Source organism: Capra hircus, chromosome 11 (assembly GCF_001704415.2).
Source record: "Capra hircus breed San Clemente chromosome 11, ASM170441v1, whole genome shotgun sequence".
NCBI lineage: Eukaryota > Metazoa > Chordata > Mammalia > Artiodactyla > Bovidae > Capra > Capra hircus.
In genome coordinates, this window is record NC_030818.1 from 102,888,754 (window position 1) to 102,906,881 (window position 18,128).

At 51.6% G+C, this 18,128-nt stretch overlaps 1 protein-coding gene across 5 annotated transcripts in view; it reads right to left on the reverse strand.

Annotated features, from left to right (window-relative positions):
- Nucleotides 1-10,912, reverse strand: part of CAMSAP1 (calmodulin regulated spectrin associated protein 1) — a 45,987-nt gene extending 35,075 nt beyond the window's left edge. For all 5 annotated transcript variants that reach the window (XM_018056076.1, XM_018056073.1, XM_018056075.1 and 2 more), the window contains exons 1-2: nucleotides 10,828-10,912; nucleotides 10,514-10,673 (exon numbers count right to left, since the gene is read on the reverse strand). In XM_018056076.1, coding sequence (XP_017911565.1) covers nucleotides 10,514-10,673 — 160 coding nt within the window. In that variant the 5' untranslated portion in view covers nucleotides 10,828-10,912. The remainder of the gene's footprint in view (nucleotides 1-10,513; nucleotides 10,674-10,827) is intronic.

Below are 18,128 nucleotides of genomic sequence, written 5' to 3' on the forward strand. Positions count from 1 at the left end.
AAAGATCACCTATCATACCCAGAACCAAGAAAAACTTAACGAGAAAAGAGAACCAACCGATACCAACACCAAGATGAGTCTGATGGAGTGACCTGACCAAGGACTTTACAACAACCATCTGAAAGAAGAAGACTACAAGCAATCACAGGTTCTCTTGAAACAAATGAAAATTGAAAAAAAATTCAACATAGGAGTTATGAAAAGAGCCAGATAATGAGCAGAAAAATAGAGTAACATTTTAAACCTCACTGAATAGTCTCAGGGCTTCCCTGATGGCTCAGACGTTAAAGAATCTGCCCGCAATGCGGGAGACCTGGGTTTGATCCCTAGGTCGGGAAGATCCCCGGAGCAACCCACTCCAGTATTCTTGCCTGGAGAATCCCATGGACAGAGGGGCCTGGCGGGCTATGGTCTATGGGGTCGCAGAGTCAGACACGACTGGATGACTAAGCCCAGTACAAACAGCCTCAACAGTTTAAGTGGCGATGCATAGGGTCACAGAGAAAATACACTCAAAAACAGAACGAGTTGAGTCTCAGGGGCCTGTGAAGAGTAACAAGAGATCCGGTGCCTGCATCGCGGGAGTCTCTGAAAAGAGCGCGAGCAGGGCTAAACAGCAGGTAAGGAAGCAACCGCTGGAAACTTCCCAAACACGGCAAAAGACGTGCACTCGCAGCTTTCAAGAAACTGAAGGAACTCCAAACAGAATAAACCCAAAGAAGTCCACGCCAAGACACTGCATAACCAAACTTATGAAAGCTCAAGACAGAATATTTTGGAGCAGCTGGAAAGAAAGAGAACACAACTCAACGGGCAGTGCATTCCTCCTCCGAGCCACGGAGGCGGGGGAAGCCGCACACGGCAGGTACATGTGCTTGAGGAGAAGAACGTCCGTACCTGGCAAGACCCATCCCTAAGGAACCGAAGGACTAGAGACGTTCTCAGACAAGGACAGTTGGCGGGGGGGGCGGGGGGTCTCTAGCAAACCTGAGAGGACTGGCTGAAGGAAACCCTCCAAACAGAAAGAGCAGGATTTAAAGAAATGAGCCCTGGAGAGCCAGGAAGAAAAAGGGTGTGAAGAGCAGGCGAAATTGTGAGTACGCAGACTACCCTTCTCCCCGTGAGCTCCCTAAATCACACCCGATGAGACAGCCCACACCTTCAGGGACTCAAGACGATGATGACTTTTTAAAAGTGGGGAGAGCAAAGGAACCTAAATGGAAAAAAGGTTTCCACACCTCGTTCAAAATGGTAAAATAATACTGTCAACTGTTGGAAGTCGCATATGCTTACTGTAATACCCAGAGAAACCACTAAGATAGGTACACAGATATACCCCAAAATGATAAGACGGAATATATCAAGACGGAATCCTAAAAAATAGTCAAGTAACCCATAAGAAGGCCCAAAAAACAAAACCAGGAACAACAGAAAACAAATAAATAATAAAATCTCAGATGTAAGAGGTAACATAGCAACAAAGACACTAAAAGTGAATATTCTAAGTACACTGACAGACAGAGACCGGCAGTGAATTAAAAAATAGGTACAATTATATGTCATCTACAAGAAAATTATTTCGAATTCAACAATATACGTAGGATGCAAGTAAAGGGATAGAAAAGGCTATACAGGCAAATATTGTTTAAAAAAAAAAAGGAAGAGCTATATTAACATCTGATAAAGCATTAAATAGAAAGAAAACTACTAGAAATACAGTGGAACATCATGTATGCCAAGCTGCTTCAGTCACGTCTGACTCTTTGCGGCCCTCTGGTCTGCAGCCCACCAGGCTCCTCTCTCTGCCCACGGGATTCTCCAGGCAAGAGTACTGGGGATCTTGCCGGCCCAGGGACTGAGCCCAGTCTCCTGCATCGCAGGCAGGCTCCTTAATACCGGCTCAGTCACCAGGGGAGACCCCTGAGCCTGTGATGTGAGGTGGGGCGTCACGTAACAGCGAAGGGTCAATCCACCAAGAGCACTTGACAGCGCTAAGTGTGGATCCGCCAAGCTACAAGCCTAGGAACTGATGTTAAAAGCACCACAGAGCCGTCAGCCACAGTTAGGGGCTCCAAGCACAGCTAGGGACTGACTTCAACACCCCCACCTGAACTGACAGAACCGTCAGACACAAAATCAACACGGAGAGAGATCTGAACAACACAGACCACAGGCAGAACCTGACTGACCCGCGAAGAGCACGCCACCCAGCAACAGAAAACACATTCCTTCAAACGCTCACAGAATACTCACCAAAACAGACCTTCACTTCAGTTCAGCTCAGTGGTGTCCGACTCTTTGCGACCTCATGGACTGCAGCACGCCAGGCCTCCCTGTCCATCACCAACTCCCAGAGCTTATTCAAACTCACGTCCATCAAGTCGGTGATGCCATCCAACCATCTCATCCTCTATTGGCCCTTCTCCTCCCACCTTCAATCTTTCCCAGGATCAAGGTCTTTTCCAATGAGTCAGTTCTACGCATCAGGTAGCCAAAAGTATTGGAGCTTCAGCATCAGTCCTTCCACTGAATATTCAGGACTGATCTCCTTTAGAATGGACTGGTTGGATCTCCCTGCAGTCCAAGGGACTCACAAGAGTCTTCTCCAACACCACAGTTCAAAAGCATCAAAACAAATGGGGCCTAAAACAAATCTTAACAAGTTTAAAAGAATGGCAATCACAGAGTATGCTATCTTACCACACGGAATCAGACTAGAAATAGTAACAAAAACACAGAACAGGAAAATTTCAACAACTGGAAATCACACTTCTAAATAATTCATGAATCAAATAGGCAGTATCAAGAGAAATAAAGAGAAATACATAGAACTGGATGTAAATATAACATACGTGGGATGCGGCTAAGGCAGTACCGTGTGGAAAATTCATAGCACTAAATGCTTACGCTAGAAAAGTGGACAGATCTCAAATCAATAGTCTGAATCCTTACCTCAAGAAACTAGAAGGTAAAAAGAAGAGGGGCAAAATAAATCTCAAGCAAGCAGTGAGGAAGGGAGGTAGGTATGACTATAAAAGGGGAAGAGGTCCTTGTGGGAACAGAATGTTCAACGTCTAATTATACAACCTCACTATCCCAGTCGTGACATTATATTATGGTTTTGCAAGAAGTTACCACTGGGGAAATCTGGTAAATGGTGACCAGGACCTCTCTATAAGATCTCTTACAACTACATGTTAGTATACAATTTTCTCAAGATAAAACTTTTATTTTTAAGAAAAACTCGCCAAAGATTGGAAAAGGCATCTCCACAGAAAATAGATTCAACTGGCCAATAAGCACACTTTAAAAAAAAAAACACTCATCATTAGTCAGCAGGGAAACCGCGGCGAGGCGTCACAACCCACCTACTGGACCGGCCTCCGCTGAAAGACTGACAGCGCCACGTGTTGGCAAGGCTGCGGAGCAACTGCAGCTCTCACACCGCGCTTCGCTGGTGGAAATAAAAGATGACACAGCCTCTGCACACGCGCACACGACCCGGGAGATCCACGCCCAGGCACTGACTGGGACAAACGGGGACACACGCCCACACACACTCAGACACTCGGGGACGTTTCACAGCAGCTCTATCCCTGGCGGACAGAACCGGAAGCAATCCAAGTGTCTGTCCATCAACAAGTGAATGAATATGCAAAATGCGGGGAGCCAAACCATCAGCACTAAGCCAAAAAGGTCTTCACGCGTGGACGCATCCCTAGGACATTATGAAGAGTAAGGGAAGGCAGACGAAGAGCGCCTGATGCAGGCGAAACTAGACTCAGGCGCGCTCTGGGAAAGAGCCGACTGCAGGGGCTCAAGGGAACCCCTGGAGGTGCTGAGAATGGCTTACCTTGCTTGTGGCCCCGTGCATGGGATGAACACATCCATTTAAACTCATCAGACTATATACTCTCACAAACGGGTGCATTTTACTGGATGTGAAATTGGTTTTCTCAAAGGTCCAATAAGATTCTTCACTGTATACTCAACCGGAACCCACTCCACAGAGATTTCTCTAAAAAACCAAGGTTTAATATACATCTCTTCCCTCCTAAGAAACCTTCAATGGCTCCCCAACTCACATACAAAACCAAAAAATAACTATCAGCTATTTCAGGTATTCCAAGATCTGGCCCTAGGCAGTCTCTCCAATCCACATTTATCTCACAGGCGCTAAACTCACATTCCAGCCCAACCAGAACCCCAGCCTTTCCCTTAGCCTGGGGGAGGCGGCACTGCCCCCACCCTCCCTGGCCTGGTTCTCACCCACCTGAGCCACACACTCAGCTTCACTTTCTTGAACGGAATATTCCAGATTCCCCCAAGGGAGCTGCCTGCCCTCCCTTCCGGCTTCTGCACCGCACCGGCTCCTCTCAGGCACTGCAGTCTTCCGGTCCCACACCACAGGTCTGTGTGCGCAAGGCCCATGGCTGGCACTCTGGGAGCCCTGAGAAGCACACCAAGGGCCCACAGGTCACAACATCAGGCTCAGCCGAACCGATGCAAGTTTAATTTTGCCTGAGTCTGAAGCACCTGGAGGACAGTGACTGAGGGATACTTAAGTGAACTAGTTAGCATGAACAGTCACAGAGAGAGAGGGCAAGGCACAGCAGAGAAATCAGAAATAGAAATAAACTCAAAGATCGTCTCTCTGTGACAACAAAGCCCTGACGGCGGGGAGGTTCTAGGCAAGGAAGACTATAAATACTCCCAAAGGGTCCTGCAGGCTCCGGTGGCCGCCCAGCTGGCCCTGCGGCGTCTGCCCGCTTCCCCCACCTCATCATCCAGCCAGTCTCAGGGACTCCGCCCTCTCAGTATCTGTTGACTCAACCTACCTAATTCCCACTGGAGACAAACTGGCCAAGACCTTGGTACTTCAAGTCAAAGCGACATCAGCTCTGCTATGGGCTTCATGTATGTGTCCCCCAAAACTCATGTAACGAAACCTGACCGCCAAGGTGAAGGTGTTAGGAGACGGGCTTTGGGGAGGCGATTAAGTCATGAGGGTGGAGCCCCATGAGTGGGGTGTGAGCCCATCCATGGAGGCTCCCTCACCCCTCTGCCACAAACGAGGGCACAGCAAGAAGACAGCGTCTACGAACCAGGAAGCAGGCTCTCACCAGAGACCCAGTCTACCAGCACCTTGATCTTGAATGTCCACCCTCCCCAGTCGTGAGAAAAAATTACTGTTCTTAAGCCACCCAGTCTATGTCTTGTTATAGCAGCCTGAATGGCTTGGACAGGGCTCCTGGACACTGCACTGATACAGCCCCTACCCACTCCAACCTGTCAGAAGCATCTTGCCAGGCTAGCTCTCAACCCATCGCCCCTACGCAAAGACCTTCCCTGGCACCCATCGGGAAAGAAATCCCTAGCCAGCTGGGAACCCGGCGAACAGTCTGGCCCACACTAGTTTCCACGCTAATCACCTACTATTTCGGTCCACAAATCCTGTCACAATAAGGTTAATCGACTCAGGCCTACAAACACTTCCTCCTCTGCACAGAACCTGCCAGATGCCCTCCCCTCTACTCCTGGGGTGGGTGGACTACCCAAATATCCGCCATCCTTCAAAGCCCACCTCCCCACGAAGCCCCCCACTCCAAGCAGCCCCCACAGGGACCACGGCGCCCTGCAGCCCAGGCACTCGGGTCCCATGGAAACACCTGACAATTCCATCTTCCGCCTTGAGACAGGTCCTGTACTAAGGACATGCTGCCCTTTTTCATCATGCATTACTTCATTTTCCTCTGTATATGTCAACAGTTCATGTGAATTTTCAGCAAATAAGGAAAGAGCATCACATAACTCCTCCCCTTGTACTTCCTACAGCGCAAAACACAACCATGCCCGTGACAGCTATGAGACTGTTACTGGTTAAATGAACACGATCCTGGCTCCATCCTGGTCACCTTTCCGTTAGATGAAAAATGACAGCCGTCTGAATTCCTCAATGTAGGAAGTGAAAAAGGAGACTGGTACATAAAATGGTGATACAGCCACCAGAAAACCAGCTTGGACACCTGTGGGCAATCAGGAGGATAAATGGAATACAAAGAAAACAGGCAGGGCTCTTTGTAAGAACACTTACACAAACTTAAGAGCCTAAAGCACACCAGTGGCCAACGCTTTTGATTCAAAGGATCAGGACAGTTTGAACTTAAAGACAGATTCACATTCTTTGGTTAGTGTTTCATTTGCGGCATCAGGATAGGAAAGAGAACATGTACAAACGGTTGTATCTTTAGAAATAAAAATTCAGCCACGTACAGCCACCAGGACAGAAGTCTTCCTATCCCACCTGTTTCAAAGGCGGTTCCAACTCTTTAAGCAACCTGATAAATACGTGAGCACAGACTGTCCTGCAGACATGGCACTGAACGGGACAACCATAAGCACCCTGACCTCAGATGTGGGCAGTCCTCAGCACGCCCAGGCAGAGGGGCAGCCAGGCCACACTGTCAGCCAGCGCCCTGACCCCCTAGTACTTAGTACCCACTGAGCAGACGCAGCCAGGCTGCCCTGTCACCTCCCATCCCAGCAGCATCCAAATCCCGTGCTAAAAACAAAAGACTATGGAAATACAAAGCCTAGGGAGGGAGCCTCAGGAGGGAAGGGGTACCCGTGCAATGCAGCTGATTCCTGCTGTTGTGCAGCAGAAACGAACAACACTGGTGGCAGTTATACTCTGATTTTCTAAATACATTTAAAAAATATTTCTGAAAAACTCAAAAACCAATCATCTGAACAAATCATATCAAAAAAAACCTTGTCAACAACAATAAACCTCGACATGCTCATGAACGAGGGCCTCCCAGGTGACTCAGCGGCCGCGTCCAAGCCAGTCCCGGGACGGACGCAGCGGCCACTTCATCCCCAGCTCTGGGCCTGGAGGAACGCTGACCACGTGCTCCCTCTCTCAGCCAGATGTCGGACAACAAAGGAAAGTGCTGACCCCCCTGGAGCACACAGGGAGGGGGTTCAGCTCCTAACATCAGGCGCCAAGCTGGCCTTGGGCTCGACCCAACCAGCGGCCTGCTCCTCAAGACCCCACTCAAGGCTGCCCAGGCCTGCTGTCCCACAGAGTGGTTTCCAAGTCAGCAGTTAATGAGGAGACTGTGCTGAGAGACCAGAGTGCCAGCCCCTCGCCAGCAGCGGGCTCTGGAGAGCCCCGCAGCCCCTCCGATCCCTCGGTTGCCAACAGAAAGGGAAGGTGGACCCTGGTGGCCTCTAGGTCCTGGCAGCCTCTAGGTCCTGGCAGCCCAGCTTGTGGCGAGCTGCAACTTGGTTTCCAGGGCTCCTCGGTCACACAGCTGCACACCTGCAAAGAACCGAGTGCCTTCCAGTGCTTTCCGTGGGTTACTTTCTCAACACTGTCCTCGGGAGGTAACAGAAGCTGTCACTCGCCCACTGTCCCTGAGACTCAGGCCTGAATACCTTTAAGGTTCCTAAGGTCACGGACTGAAAGCGAAAGCCAGGAATGCAGTGGCTCCAGCCCACCCTGTACCGTAAAATAAACTTCAAGTCACCCCTTTAAACTTGACGAACTAAGACTTTCACCCAAAAGGACATCACAAAAACATTTCAGCTAAGCAGGTTCTACTCTAATGACTCTTTTAAGTAGATAACTTTCAACATGTCCAATATGTTATTTCTGAAAAAATCATTAAGACACTGTCAATGAAACAAGAGTTACACCCCCAAAAGAGAGGAGAATCTAAAAATAAAAAGCACAAGCCGGCCCACAGTTCTCGGCTGTGCCACAGAAGAGGAGAACTGGAGGAAGCCTTTCTGCACAACCATGTGCCACCTCCAGGCCCGGCCAAGGGTGAGCTCGCCTGAGCCTCCCCACTTACTACAAACGGCAGACAGTGGGCCCCGGGGAGACCCAAGTCCCAACAGGCGTGCACGCAACAAGGCGGCCTCAGAGCACGTCGCCCTGGAGAGTTCACATGCTTTCCGTTCCTATGCAAACAGTGTAGCTACTCAATGAACAGTTGTGTAACAAGCAAAGATGTAAGCCACATTCGCCATCATCCCCCTCAAGAGCTGACTGACAAGTAAAGCATGCAGACTGAAACCAAGACTTCTAACTAACTGAAAACCAAGCGAGAGAGGAGCATGGAGGCGTCCAAAGACGAAACAAAGAACAGGCCCTTGGATGAAGGAGAGAGTTTGGGGGGAAAGATCTACATGGTCCTCTACCAAAATCCCCGCCTCCCACTGTCTCCTGAAAGACAAGACCCTGCGCTGAGTCGCCAGGAACCTCCCACCAGGCTGTGACCCCCCCATGCCATGGTACAGACAGGAAAAGCATCCTCATTCTGCAAAAATGAATGGAAAGCACACCTCCCGAAATCCAGTATTTGAACGCGCTGAGGCAGCGGACGGGCAACAGGCAGCCCAGCCTCAGAACCTCAGATGGCCTTCAGTCTCCTTCAGCCCCTGCTCACGCTCTGCTCTATAAATACACACCCCCAGTCATCTCAAAATTTTACAGCCAGTTTTCACATCAGCTCTCGAATTAATTACCTGAAGCGCCAACGAGTAATAAAGGGTGATCTGGTCCTGGAAATAAAACGAAACTAATCCAATCCTGACACCGAGAGAGATGCATATTTATTGCCAGAGAGCTGACAAATCCCACGCTGGATGCCAAAGCTAAATGCAACAGGATAAAAATGCATTCACTAAGCTTAAGAAATTGGAGAGCAAACAACGAGAGGGCTTTTTAGAAGCATTCGTGTCTGTACACCATTCAGTCCCACTCCATATGCAAAAGTCTTAAAAATACACACAGGAGTGACGCTGCACATGCGCCCCAAGAGCCACGCCGGAGAACGCGCTGTGCCGAAGTGCAGAACTGGAGGCCAGCCAGCCAGCGCCCGGCAACGGCGAACAGCCTTCCTGTGAAATACTACACAGCGCTGGAAAAGCGAGGAGGGGGACACAGGAGCACGCGAGCACGGGAGGGGGAATCCAAGACCCTGATGCGGATAAAGCAGTCACTGTGACAGGCGCAAACACGTAGAACTAAACCAGAAGAGTTCAGTGGTGTAAAAATACGTGGTGCACGAAGAAAAGCAAACCAACAGTCCACACAAGACATGAGGCAGGTGTAAGGGGAGGCCACGGACTGGGGACCCGAACCCTGCAAAGTTCAACGCCACGTCCTTCTCCTTAAGCTGACGGCTGGACAGCGGAGTAGCGCTCTAGAATGACCATTCCTCACCCCATACTCTAAAGCTCCATACAGGCTTTTTTTTTTTCCTGGCTGCTCCAAAGCATGCAGGATCTTAGTTCCCCAACCAGGAATTGAACTCATGCTGCCTAGATTGGAAGTAGAGGGTCTTAACCACTGGACTGCAAAAGTGAGAAAGTGAAGTCGCTCAGTTGTGTCCGACTCTTTGCGATCCCTTGGCCTATAGCCTACCAGGCTCCCCTGTCCATGGGATTTTCCAGGCAATGGCCCTGGAGTGGATTGCCATTTCCTTCTCCAGCGGATCTTCCCGACCCAGGGATCGGACCCAGGTCTCCCGCATTGTAGACAGACGCTTTACTGTTTGAACCACCAGGAACTGCTGGGAAAGTCCCAAAAACTTCATACATGCTTTTTACCAATTCCATATTTTCCCCAAAATCACCGTTTCCCCATCCTACTATACAGAAACTGAATAAAGCTTGATGGAAGCATAAACAAGAATTGTAAAGATGAAAACCACAAAATAAAGGGTAGGGCTGGGGGGAGAGAAGCTCGCTCTGCAGCTATAAACCAACTTAGAAGGAGGCCCTGCCTTTAATCCCCAGGGCGTGTCTATGCTCCTGACCGACTCCATCCACAGCACAGGCCACTCCAACCGGTGAGATCCTGTCACCGGGAACCGCCCCGTTCAGCAAGTTTTCAAAACCGGTCAACCAGACTCGTTTTTTTTGAAAAGAGCTCTCTCTCCGATTCTGTCTCACTCCACAAACAAGAACCGTTTTCCCCAGAACAAAGGCAATTTTCAAACAAACGCTTCAAATGAAAAGAAAGATGACACAGAACTCCCTCTCGATTTTGCACCTGAAACAAAGCACCTGAAATTAATCAAAGAAAGCCTTCGGAGCCAAGGCAATAATCAGGAGAATCACCGGGCCTGTAAAACCGCGAAAGCTGGAAGAATAGGAGCGTCTTAAATCCACTAAGCATATTTAAGGCCTAACCAGTAACAAGGTTACCCAGTTCTTCAAAACTGGAATTAACCGAAGGGAGCAACTCGGATGAAGCCCGATCCATCCGAAACGAATGCTCGTTACGGAATCCCACACCTTGGGATTCGGACACACTGGAAAAGGGCAGGGGTCACAAGGGTTTCGGCCCGGGACTCCCGCCCGCACAGGACAGCGTTCGGCCCGCGGGGTGCAGGGGCGCGCCGACCCTCGCCGCACCTGCGGGACCGGCGCCCCCCAACCCCGCGCGCGAGGACACCGCACAAAGGCCGGCACGGCCCCTCCCCCGCGCCCGGCCCACCTCGGCCGTAGGCCTTGGCGCAGATCCACTGCAGGTTGGCGGCGATCTTGGCCCGCGCCGGGTCGTAGCGGTCCAGCGGCACGATGTCCACGGCGCCGTCGGGCGCGGCCTCCATCCTCCTCCAGCCCTCCCCGGCGGGGCAGCCGCCCGCGTCCACCATCTGCACACAAAAGGGCCGCTGCAGCGCGGGACGCGCAGGGCCGCGCGGGACAAAGGCGCCGCGCCCCTCGCCGCGTCCGGGACCCGCGTGGGGCCGCTGGTCACCGGCCGCCCGCGCGCCTCGTGCCCCCCGGCCCGCGCCCCCGCCGTCTCACCTCAGAGCCGCCGCCGTCGCCGCCGCCGCGGGTGCTGCTGCTGCATGCTGCGCGGCCGAGCCGGGGCCCGCGGGGCCGGGGCGGGGAGCAGGGGGAGCGGGCCGAGGCCTCGGGCCGGGGCGGGGGGCGCGTGCGCGGACCCGGGGGCGGCGGCGGCGGCGGCTGAGGAGGCGGCCCACCGGCGGGAGCGCGCGCACACCGCACTCACACCCCGCCGAGGCCAGCGCAGGCGCAGTGGGCGCGGCCGCCGACCCACACTCTCCCCGCTCCTTTGCGCAGGCGCAGCGGGCGCCGGCTCGCGCTCGCCCCGCCCCTCCGCGCAGGCGCAGTGGGTGCCGCCCGAGGCCCCGCCCTTTCTCGCGGGCGCGGGGTCGCGCACCCGAGCGCGCGGGCGGACAGGCCCCGGCGGGTCCCTCAGCATCTCTTTGTCTGGGCCGCGCCTCCCCCTTCCCTGGCGCTGGGTCGTTCGAACCGCTGGACCTCAGCCGCCGCCCGACAGGCGGAGCTCCTGTGGAGCTAACGGCGACCTGGGGAAGCGCTCGGCGCCTGCGGTCCAGCGCCCCAGAGCAGCCCCGGGGTTCCCCCCCACGCTCTGGTATCGCAGCGCGGGGAGCCGCCTTCCCCCCATAGCGGACCTCGATACCCAGAGAACCAACCTCCAGTCAAGTAACCCAAAGAGCCTGAGGGCGCCTCCTACCTCAGGGTGCTGGGAGCTCGGGGACCCCACGCCGAGAGAGCCGCCTCTGGAATACACACTCCCCACCCCCACCCCGCGGCCTTGGCAGCCAGGGAAACCCCCTCCCTCTGCAGCTTCTGGAGCCTGCCTGGACCACCCGTGCCTGGGAGCGCCCCACGTGGGCACTAGCCATGGAGTCTGGGGAAAGTGGGCGTCCGGACACCTGAGACAAACTGCACGGTCCTCACCCACGAGTGTAGCCTTGGCGACGGGCCTCGGGCACGTCTTCCAAAAGGGGCTGGCTCCGTCCTAACGAAGTCACCACCAAAGGGCCTGTGTTGGGCTAATAACATGGCCAGACCTCCTGTGTAAGTGATGCTCAGCTAAGGACCACCGCCTAACACTTTAGAAAGCCCTAAGAAAGGGCTGCTGGTTTCTCTGCCAAACACCAGCCTTCCGGAGCCCAAGGCCTGGAGGACAGCAGAAAAGAGACAGTTTCCTATGAGTAAGAGGCCCAGGAGGAAGGTCACCACGGCTCCCAGCCTCCACTTCACCCAGCGTCCTAAGCCAGAGAAGACCCAGGTTGTCAAGTGACTGTCAGGCTCCAGGATCCAGCCACAAACAGTCCTGTGCAGGCAGAAGCCTCACGCTGGCTCACAGCAGGGGACAAAACACAAATCCCTGCCCCTCTCTCAGCCTCCAGGAAGCTGAAAGAATGTGCCTGCATGTATGGGAGGCGAGGAGGTGAAAGGGTAGATGAATCTGGGGGTGGGCAGGCGAGGTAAGCTGCAAGCGGGCATTTGAGCAAAGACCTGCAGGAACTGAAGGACGAGCAGGAGCGTACCCAGGCAGCTGGGCAGGGGGCAGCAGGTGCAGAGACCCTGCGCCAGGAGTGCCTGGTATGGAAGAAAAGGGGAGGGGCTGAACCCAGGATTCAGGGACACTGGTGGGAAAGAGGTGTGGGGGAGGGGTGGTGCAGATTCTGCGCAGGAAGAACCTTGAGCCCGTTCTCTGAGATGGGAAGCCGAGTGCGCTCAGTCGTGTCCAACTCTGCAACCCCGTGGATTGCAGCCCGCCAGGCTCCTCTGTGCGTAGGATTCTCCAGGCAAGAAGACTGAAGTGGGTTGCCATGCCCTCCTCCAGGGGATCTTCCTGACCCAGGGCTTGACCGTCGCTTCGGATTCCTGCATTGGTAGCCAGGTTCTTTACCACTAGGGCCACCTGGAGAGTCCATGGAGGGACTTTGAACATGGGGAGGAAGGATGTGACTGACCCTTTGGAAGGGTTGTTCCGGTTGCTGGGTGAAGAGTAGGTGGTAGGAAGGACAGGAAGGAAGCAGGGAGACCATCCCCTGACGGCTGGGGTGTGAGTTCATAGAAAGAGCAGGGATAGAGGGTGACTCTGGGCGGTTTCATTGACCTTGACTTTGTTTCCTGCAACCTTACTAGTTATAACGGTCTTTTGGAGGATTCATTAGGATTTTCTATATATGAGATGCCGGACCTCTGGGAATAGAGTTAGTTGTACTTCTTCCTTTTCAGTCTCGATGCCTTTCATTTCTTCTCACCCAGGCCAGAACCTCCAACACAACATTAAATAGAAGCAGCAGAGCAGGGACTTCCCTGGTGGTCTGGTGGCTTAAGACTCCACTCTGCCAACGTAAGGGGCTTGGGTTCAATCCCTGGTCAGGAACTATGATCCTAAATGCCACATGGTATATCCCCCAAAATAAAAATGTTTTTAAGTAGCAGAGCAGGTATCTTTGACTTGTTCTCTTAAGAGAGAAGCATCTACTCTTTGACCACAGGGTATGTATGATGTTAACTGGTGAGGGGTGGGGGTGGTTGTATTTATCAGGTTGAGAAAGTTCCCTTCTATTCCGGTTTTGTTGGGTGTTTTTAATCTTGAAAGGTTGTTGGATTTCAGCAAATGCTTGGCGTGTGTGTGTGGTGTGTGATCTCCATCTTGCTATGGAGATGATCGTGTGATATTTTTACTCATTCTGTTAATGTAGTGCTTTACATTAATAACTTTTGGATACTGAACCAGCCTCAAATCCCTCTTGGTCAAAGTGTATAATTTTTTTTCAAGTTTAGCAAATCATTTTGTGGAGTGTTGTTGAGATAAATGACATGATATTGAGTTAGTTTAAGGCATGCGATGTGATAATTTGTCCTGTGTATAGGTATATACTGTGAGATGATGACCACAATAAGGTTGCCTGACACGCCCATCGGGTCCCCTAGTTATGTGTGTGTGTGGTGAGAACATGTGCAATTTGCTCTCCTAGCAACTTCCAGGTATGCGATGCAGTATTGTTAATTTGTCAGCGTGCTGTACCTCACACACCCCAGATGTATTCATCTTGTAACTATGCTTTTCTATATTTTGACCAAAATCTCCCCATTTCCCCCACTCCCTAGCCTCTGCCAATCACCAATACACTCTTTATGAGTTTAATTTTTTTAGATTCCACGTATAAGTGAGATCATGCAGTTCTTGTCCTTCTGTCTGGCTTAGGTTTCTTTAGCATGATACCCTCAGAGTAAGTTCATGTTGTCCTAAGTGGCAGGATTTCCTCGTTTTTATGGCGATATTCACACACTTTGTCATATACTACGTTTCCTCTATTCCCCCATGCTTAGGCTGTTTTCGTGTCTTAGATATTTTGAATGCTGCTGCAGTGAACTTGAAGGGGGCATATATCTGTTTGAGACAGTGATTTCGTGTCCTTCAGATATGTGCCCAGAAGTGAGATTGCTGGATCATGTCGCTAAGTCGTGTCCGACTCTGCATGCCCATGGACTGCAGCACGTCAGGCTCCTCTGTCCTTCACTATCTCCTGAAGTTTACTCAAATTCATGTCCAAAGAGCCCGTGATGCCATCTAATCATCTCATCCTTTCTGATGCTGAAGCTAAAGCTCCAGTACTCTGGCCACCTGATCCAAAGAGCTGACTCATTAGAAAAGACCCCGATGCTGGGAAAGATTGATGACAACAGGAGGGGGAGGCAGCAGAGGATGAGTCCGTTGTTTGTGATCCTAAAAGGAGGGACATCCTTGGCAGTCAGTGGTTGCAACTCTGCTCTTCCCCTGTTGCGGGGGTTTGTGCAGGTTCTGTCTCTGACTGGGAGACAGATCCCACATGCTGAACCACCAAAACAAAATAAAGACTTTCTTTAAAAAAAAAGCAGGAAAGCTCTCGGCCTTTCACCACTATGATTTACCTGTGATTGTCATATATGCCCTGTATTATGTTAACTTAAATTCCTTCTATACCAAATTTGTGGAGACTTTGACATAAAAGTATGTTGAATTTTGTCAAATGCTTTTTTTGTGTGCATGTATGGAGATACTCATGTAATTTTACCTTTTACTATTAATGCATTTTATCACGTTTCTTGACTTACATATTTTGAACCATCCTGCATCCCAGGGATGAATCCCACTTGATTATGGTGTATGATCCTTTAATGTGCTATTGTTAGTCCCCTGTTGAGAATCTCTATATCCATATTCTTCACAGATATAAGTCTATAGTTTTCTTTTCTTGCAGTGCCCTTATTCAGCTTTGTTATCAAGATAATAATAATGCTGGCCTTGTGAAATGAACATGAGAGAATTCACCCCTCTAAAAGTTTTTGGAGGAATTTGGAAAGGATTGGCACTGATTCTTCTTTAAAGGCTTGGTAGAATTCACCAGTGAAACCGTCTGGGACTGGGCTTTTCTTTGTTGGGAGATTTTTAAAGTTTTTGTTTACTTATTTATTGGCTGTGCGGGGGCTTTGTCGCTGCACAGGCTTTCTCTAGTTGCAGCGAGCGGGGGCTGCTCTCCAGCGGTGCACCGGCTTCTCACTGCGGTGGCTTCTCTTGTGGACCTCGAGCTCTAGAGCCCTCAGGCTCAGTAGCTGTGGCATGTAAGCTTAGTTGCCCTGAGGTATGTGGGATCCCCCTGGACCAGGGATCGGACCCGTGTCCCCCTGCATTGGCAGGCAGATTCTTAGCCACTGGACCACCAGGGAAGTCCTGTTGGGAAACTTTTGATGACTCAATCTCTTTAGTCGTTATTGGTCTAGTTAGCTTTCCTCTTTCTTCGTGATTCAGTCTTGGCATGCTGTATGTTTCTGGGAATTTAAGCTCTAGGCTATTTAGCCTGTGGGAGCGTGTTTATAGTAGTCTCTTACAAGTCTCTGTATTTCTGTGGTATCTGTTGTAATGTCTCTTGTTTCACTTATGCCTTTGTTGATTTGAGTCCTCTTTTTTTTTCTTGGTTAGTCTAGCACAAGCCTTGTTGATTTTACTTTCAAAAAAACTGATCCCTAGCTTTGTTGGGTTTTTTCCTATTGTTTTCCTTTCTGCTCTAAACCCACCAGCTCAGAGCTTGAGGACGCAGGGCCACACCTGGTCCTTCAGAGTCCAGCCCGGAAAGAAAGGTGGAAACTCCCTGCAGCACCGGGTGCCTCAGGCTAGCAGCCCTGACCTGAAATGAAGGGAAGTGAAGTCGCTCAGTCGTGTCTGGAGTCTTTGCCACCCCATGGACTGTAGCCTACAAGGGTTCTCTGTCCATGGCATTTTCCAGGCAAGAGTACTGGACCTACCTCCTCCCAAACTCTGCTTCTGAAGCTTCTTCCCCCACCACCCCAGTTGACCCAAAGGCCCTCCCACACCCTCAGGAACAGAAATGACCGCCCTTGGGGGTTATGCCTACTCGCTTCTGTTTCTTTGCCTACTTTTCCCCCAAGGCGCTCACAAGTCCCAAGCTCCCCTCATTTTTCCTTATTCACACTGATTCTCTTGGTGCGCCCCCCAAGTCACCCCAATGCACACTCTGAGTGAAATGTCAGCTATATTCGGGGAAATACAGAGCGCAGAGTGTCAGCCTGACCGTCTGGAACTAGGACCTAAGACAATGGCCAGGCGATGGTAGTGACCACATTACGCTGAGCCCCTGAGAACTCAGTCTGAAGAAAAGGCAGAGTTAACCTTTTTATTGACTTGGCAGCTGCCTCTTCTTTACTGAAATAAAATAATGCCGTCTCTATTTTTAGTCTCCATTCCATGAATTCTAACGGATTTTGGTTAGATTCCCACAATGTCAACAGGGAAGAAGTCTTGTGGAATCAAGCACCATGTGGAGCGTGTAGGATCTTGACAGCTACCTGCTGGCTTCACACAGGTCACAGGGCTTCCGTAGCCCCCAAAGAACAGGCAGGCCAGCCCTGCCCAAATAAGCCTAGACATTAGCTGAAAGCTGACTGCCAGCTTGAAGTGCCAACACAGAGAAGGCAGCCATGGATGTCCTGGGGCAGCCGCTGCTCACCACTGATCCGCAGGACCCCGGCCAGAGTTGCTCGTTTAAGGCAGGGGTAAAGAAGCACACATATGACTCTACCATGATTTAAAAACATTTAAATAGTCATGTGTGAAGACAGCTGATTTCCGTTTTCATCTCACAGTATGTGCTGGAAGGGGTTATCTCAGAAGGGGCCCATGGGCTCCCTCCGATTACCCACTGGGTACTTGGTACAGAAAAGGTTAGTGGCAGGTCACCTGTAGCTGGCGGGGGCCGGGGAGCCTGGAGAGACACCCCAGCCTCAGAGCCCTACAGACCACATGCCACACACATACCTGCTCAGAGCAGCTGTGTTCCCAGTAGCCAAAAGGAGGAAACAGCTTAGATGCCCCCCAGTGGGTGGTTGTGGGTAAGCACAGTACATCCACACGATGGAATATCACTCAGCCATAAAAGGCTCTGACAGGCCTTGCAACGCAGATGAACCTCGAGAACATGATGCTGAGTGAGAGAAGCCAGACACGAGAGGCCCTAGAGCGTGCGATTCTGAAACCGAGAGGACCCTGGGGGGCTCCTGGGCACAGGAGCTTTTCTGCGTCCCCATTTCTTGTTGGCAGGGAATAAGCTTCAGCCTCCAGAACCTTCCCTGAGCGCCAAAGGGCAGGTTCAAACGGTTGCTGATCAAGGAAGGGAGGGAATGCAGCCTCAGGGCAGGGTCCTGGTCCTGCCTCAAGGGACACACTCAACAGTGCCCTTCAGCGCTCCTGCAGAAAACCCTCAACAGACAGGCCATGTTAACTGCCCGATGAAGCCTTCCTCATTCCAGAGAGAAGGTCATGAGTCGATAACCACAGAAGCTCCTCAGGAGATCACCTGGGGCCAGACTCAGGGAATGAAGGCCCTGCACACCCTGATCAATATCAGCACCCCCTCCCCTTGAGCCACTGCCATGAAACCCCCGGTTGGGGTACACAGTTTCGAGGGGCATGAGCCTGCTGTGGCCCCCTTTGCCTGGCAAAGCAGTAAAGCTCTTCTTTTCTGCTTTGCCCCAAACTGTCTCTGAGGTTCAATTTGGCACCGGTGCCCGGAGGCCAAGCTTTCAGCATCAATTCCATTGATGTGAGATGTCTGAATCTGGCAGACCCAGAGACACAGTACAGCGTGCAGGGGCTGGATGGGCAGGGGCAAGTGACGGTCAATGGGTGCAGGTGTGCTTCGGGGGTGATGAGAACGTGCTGGGGGACTGTGGGCTTCCCTGGTGGCTCAGACGGTAAAGAATCCACCTGCAATGTGGGAGACCTGGGCTCCATCCCTGGGTTGGGAGGATCACCC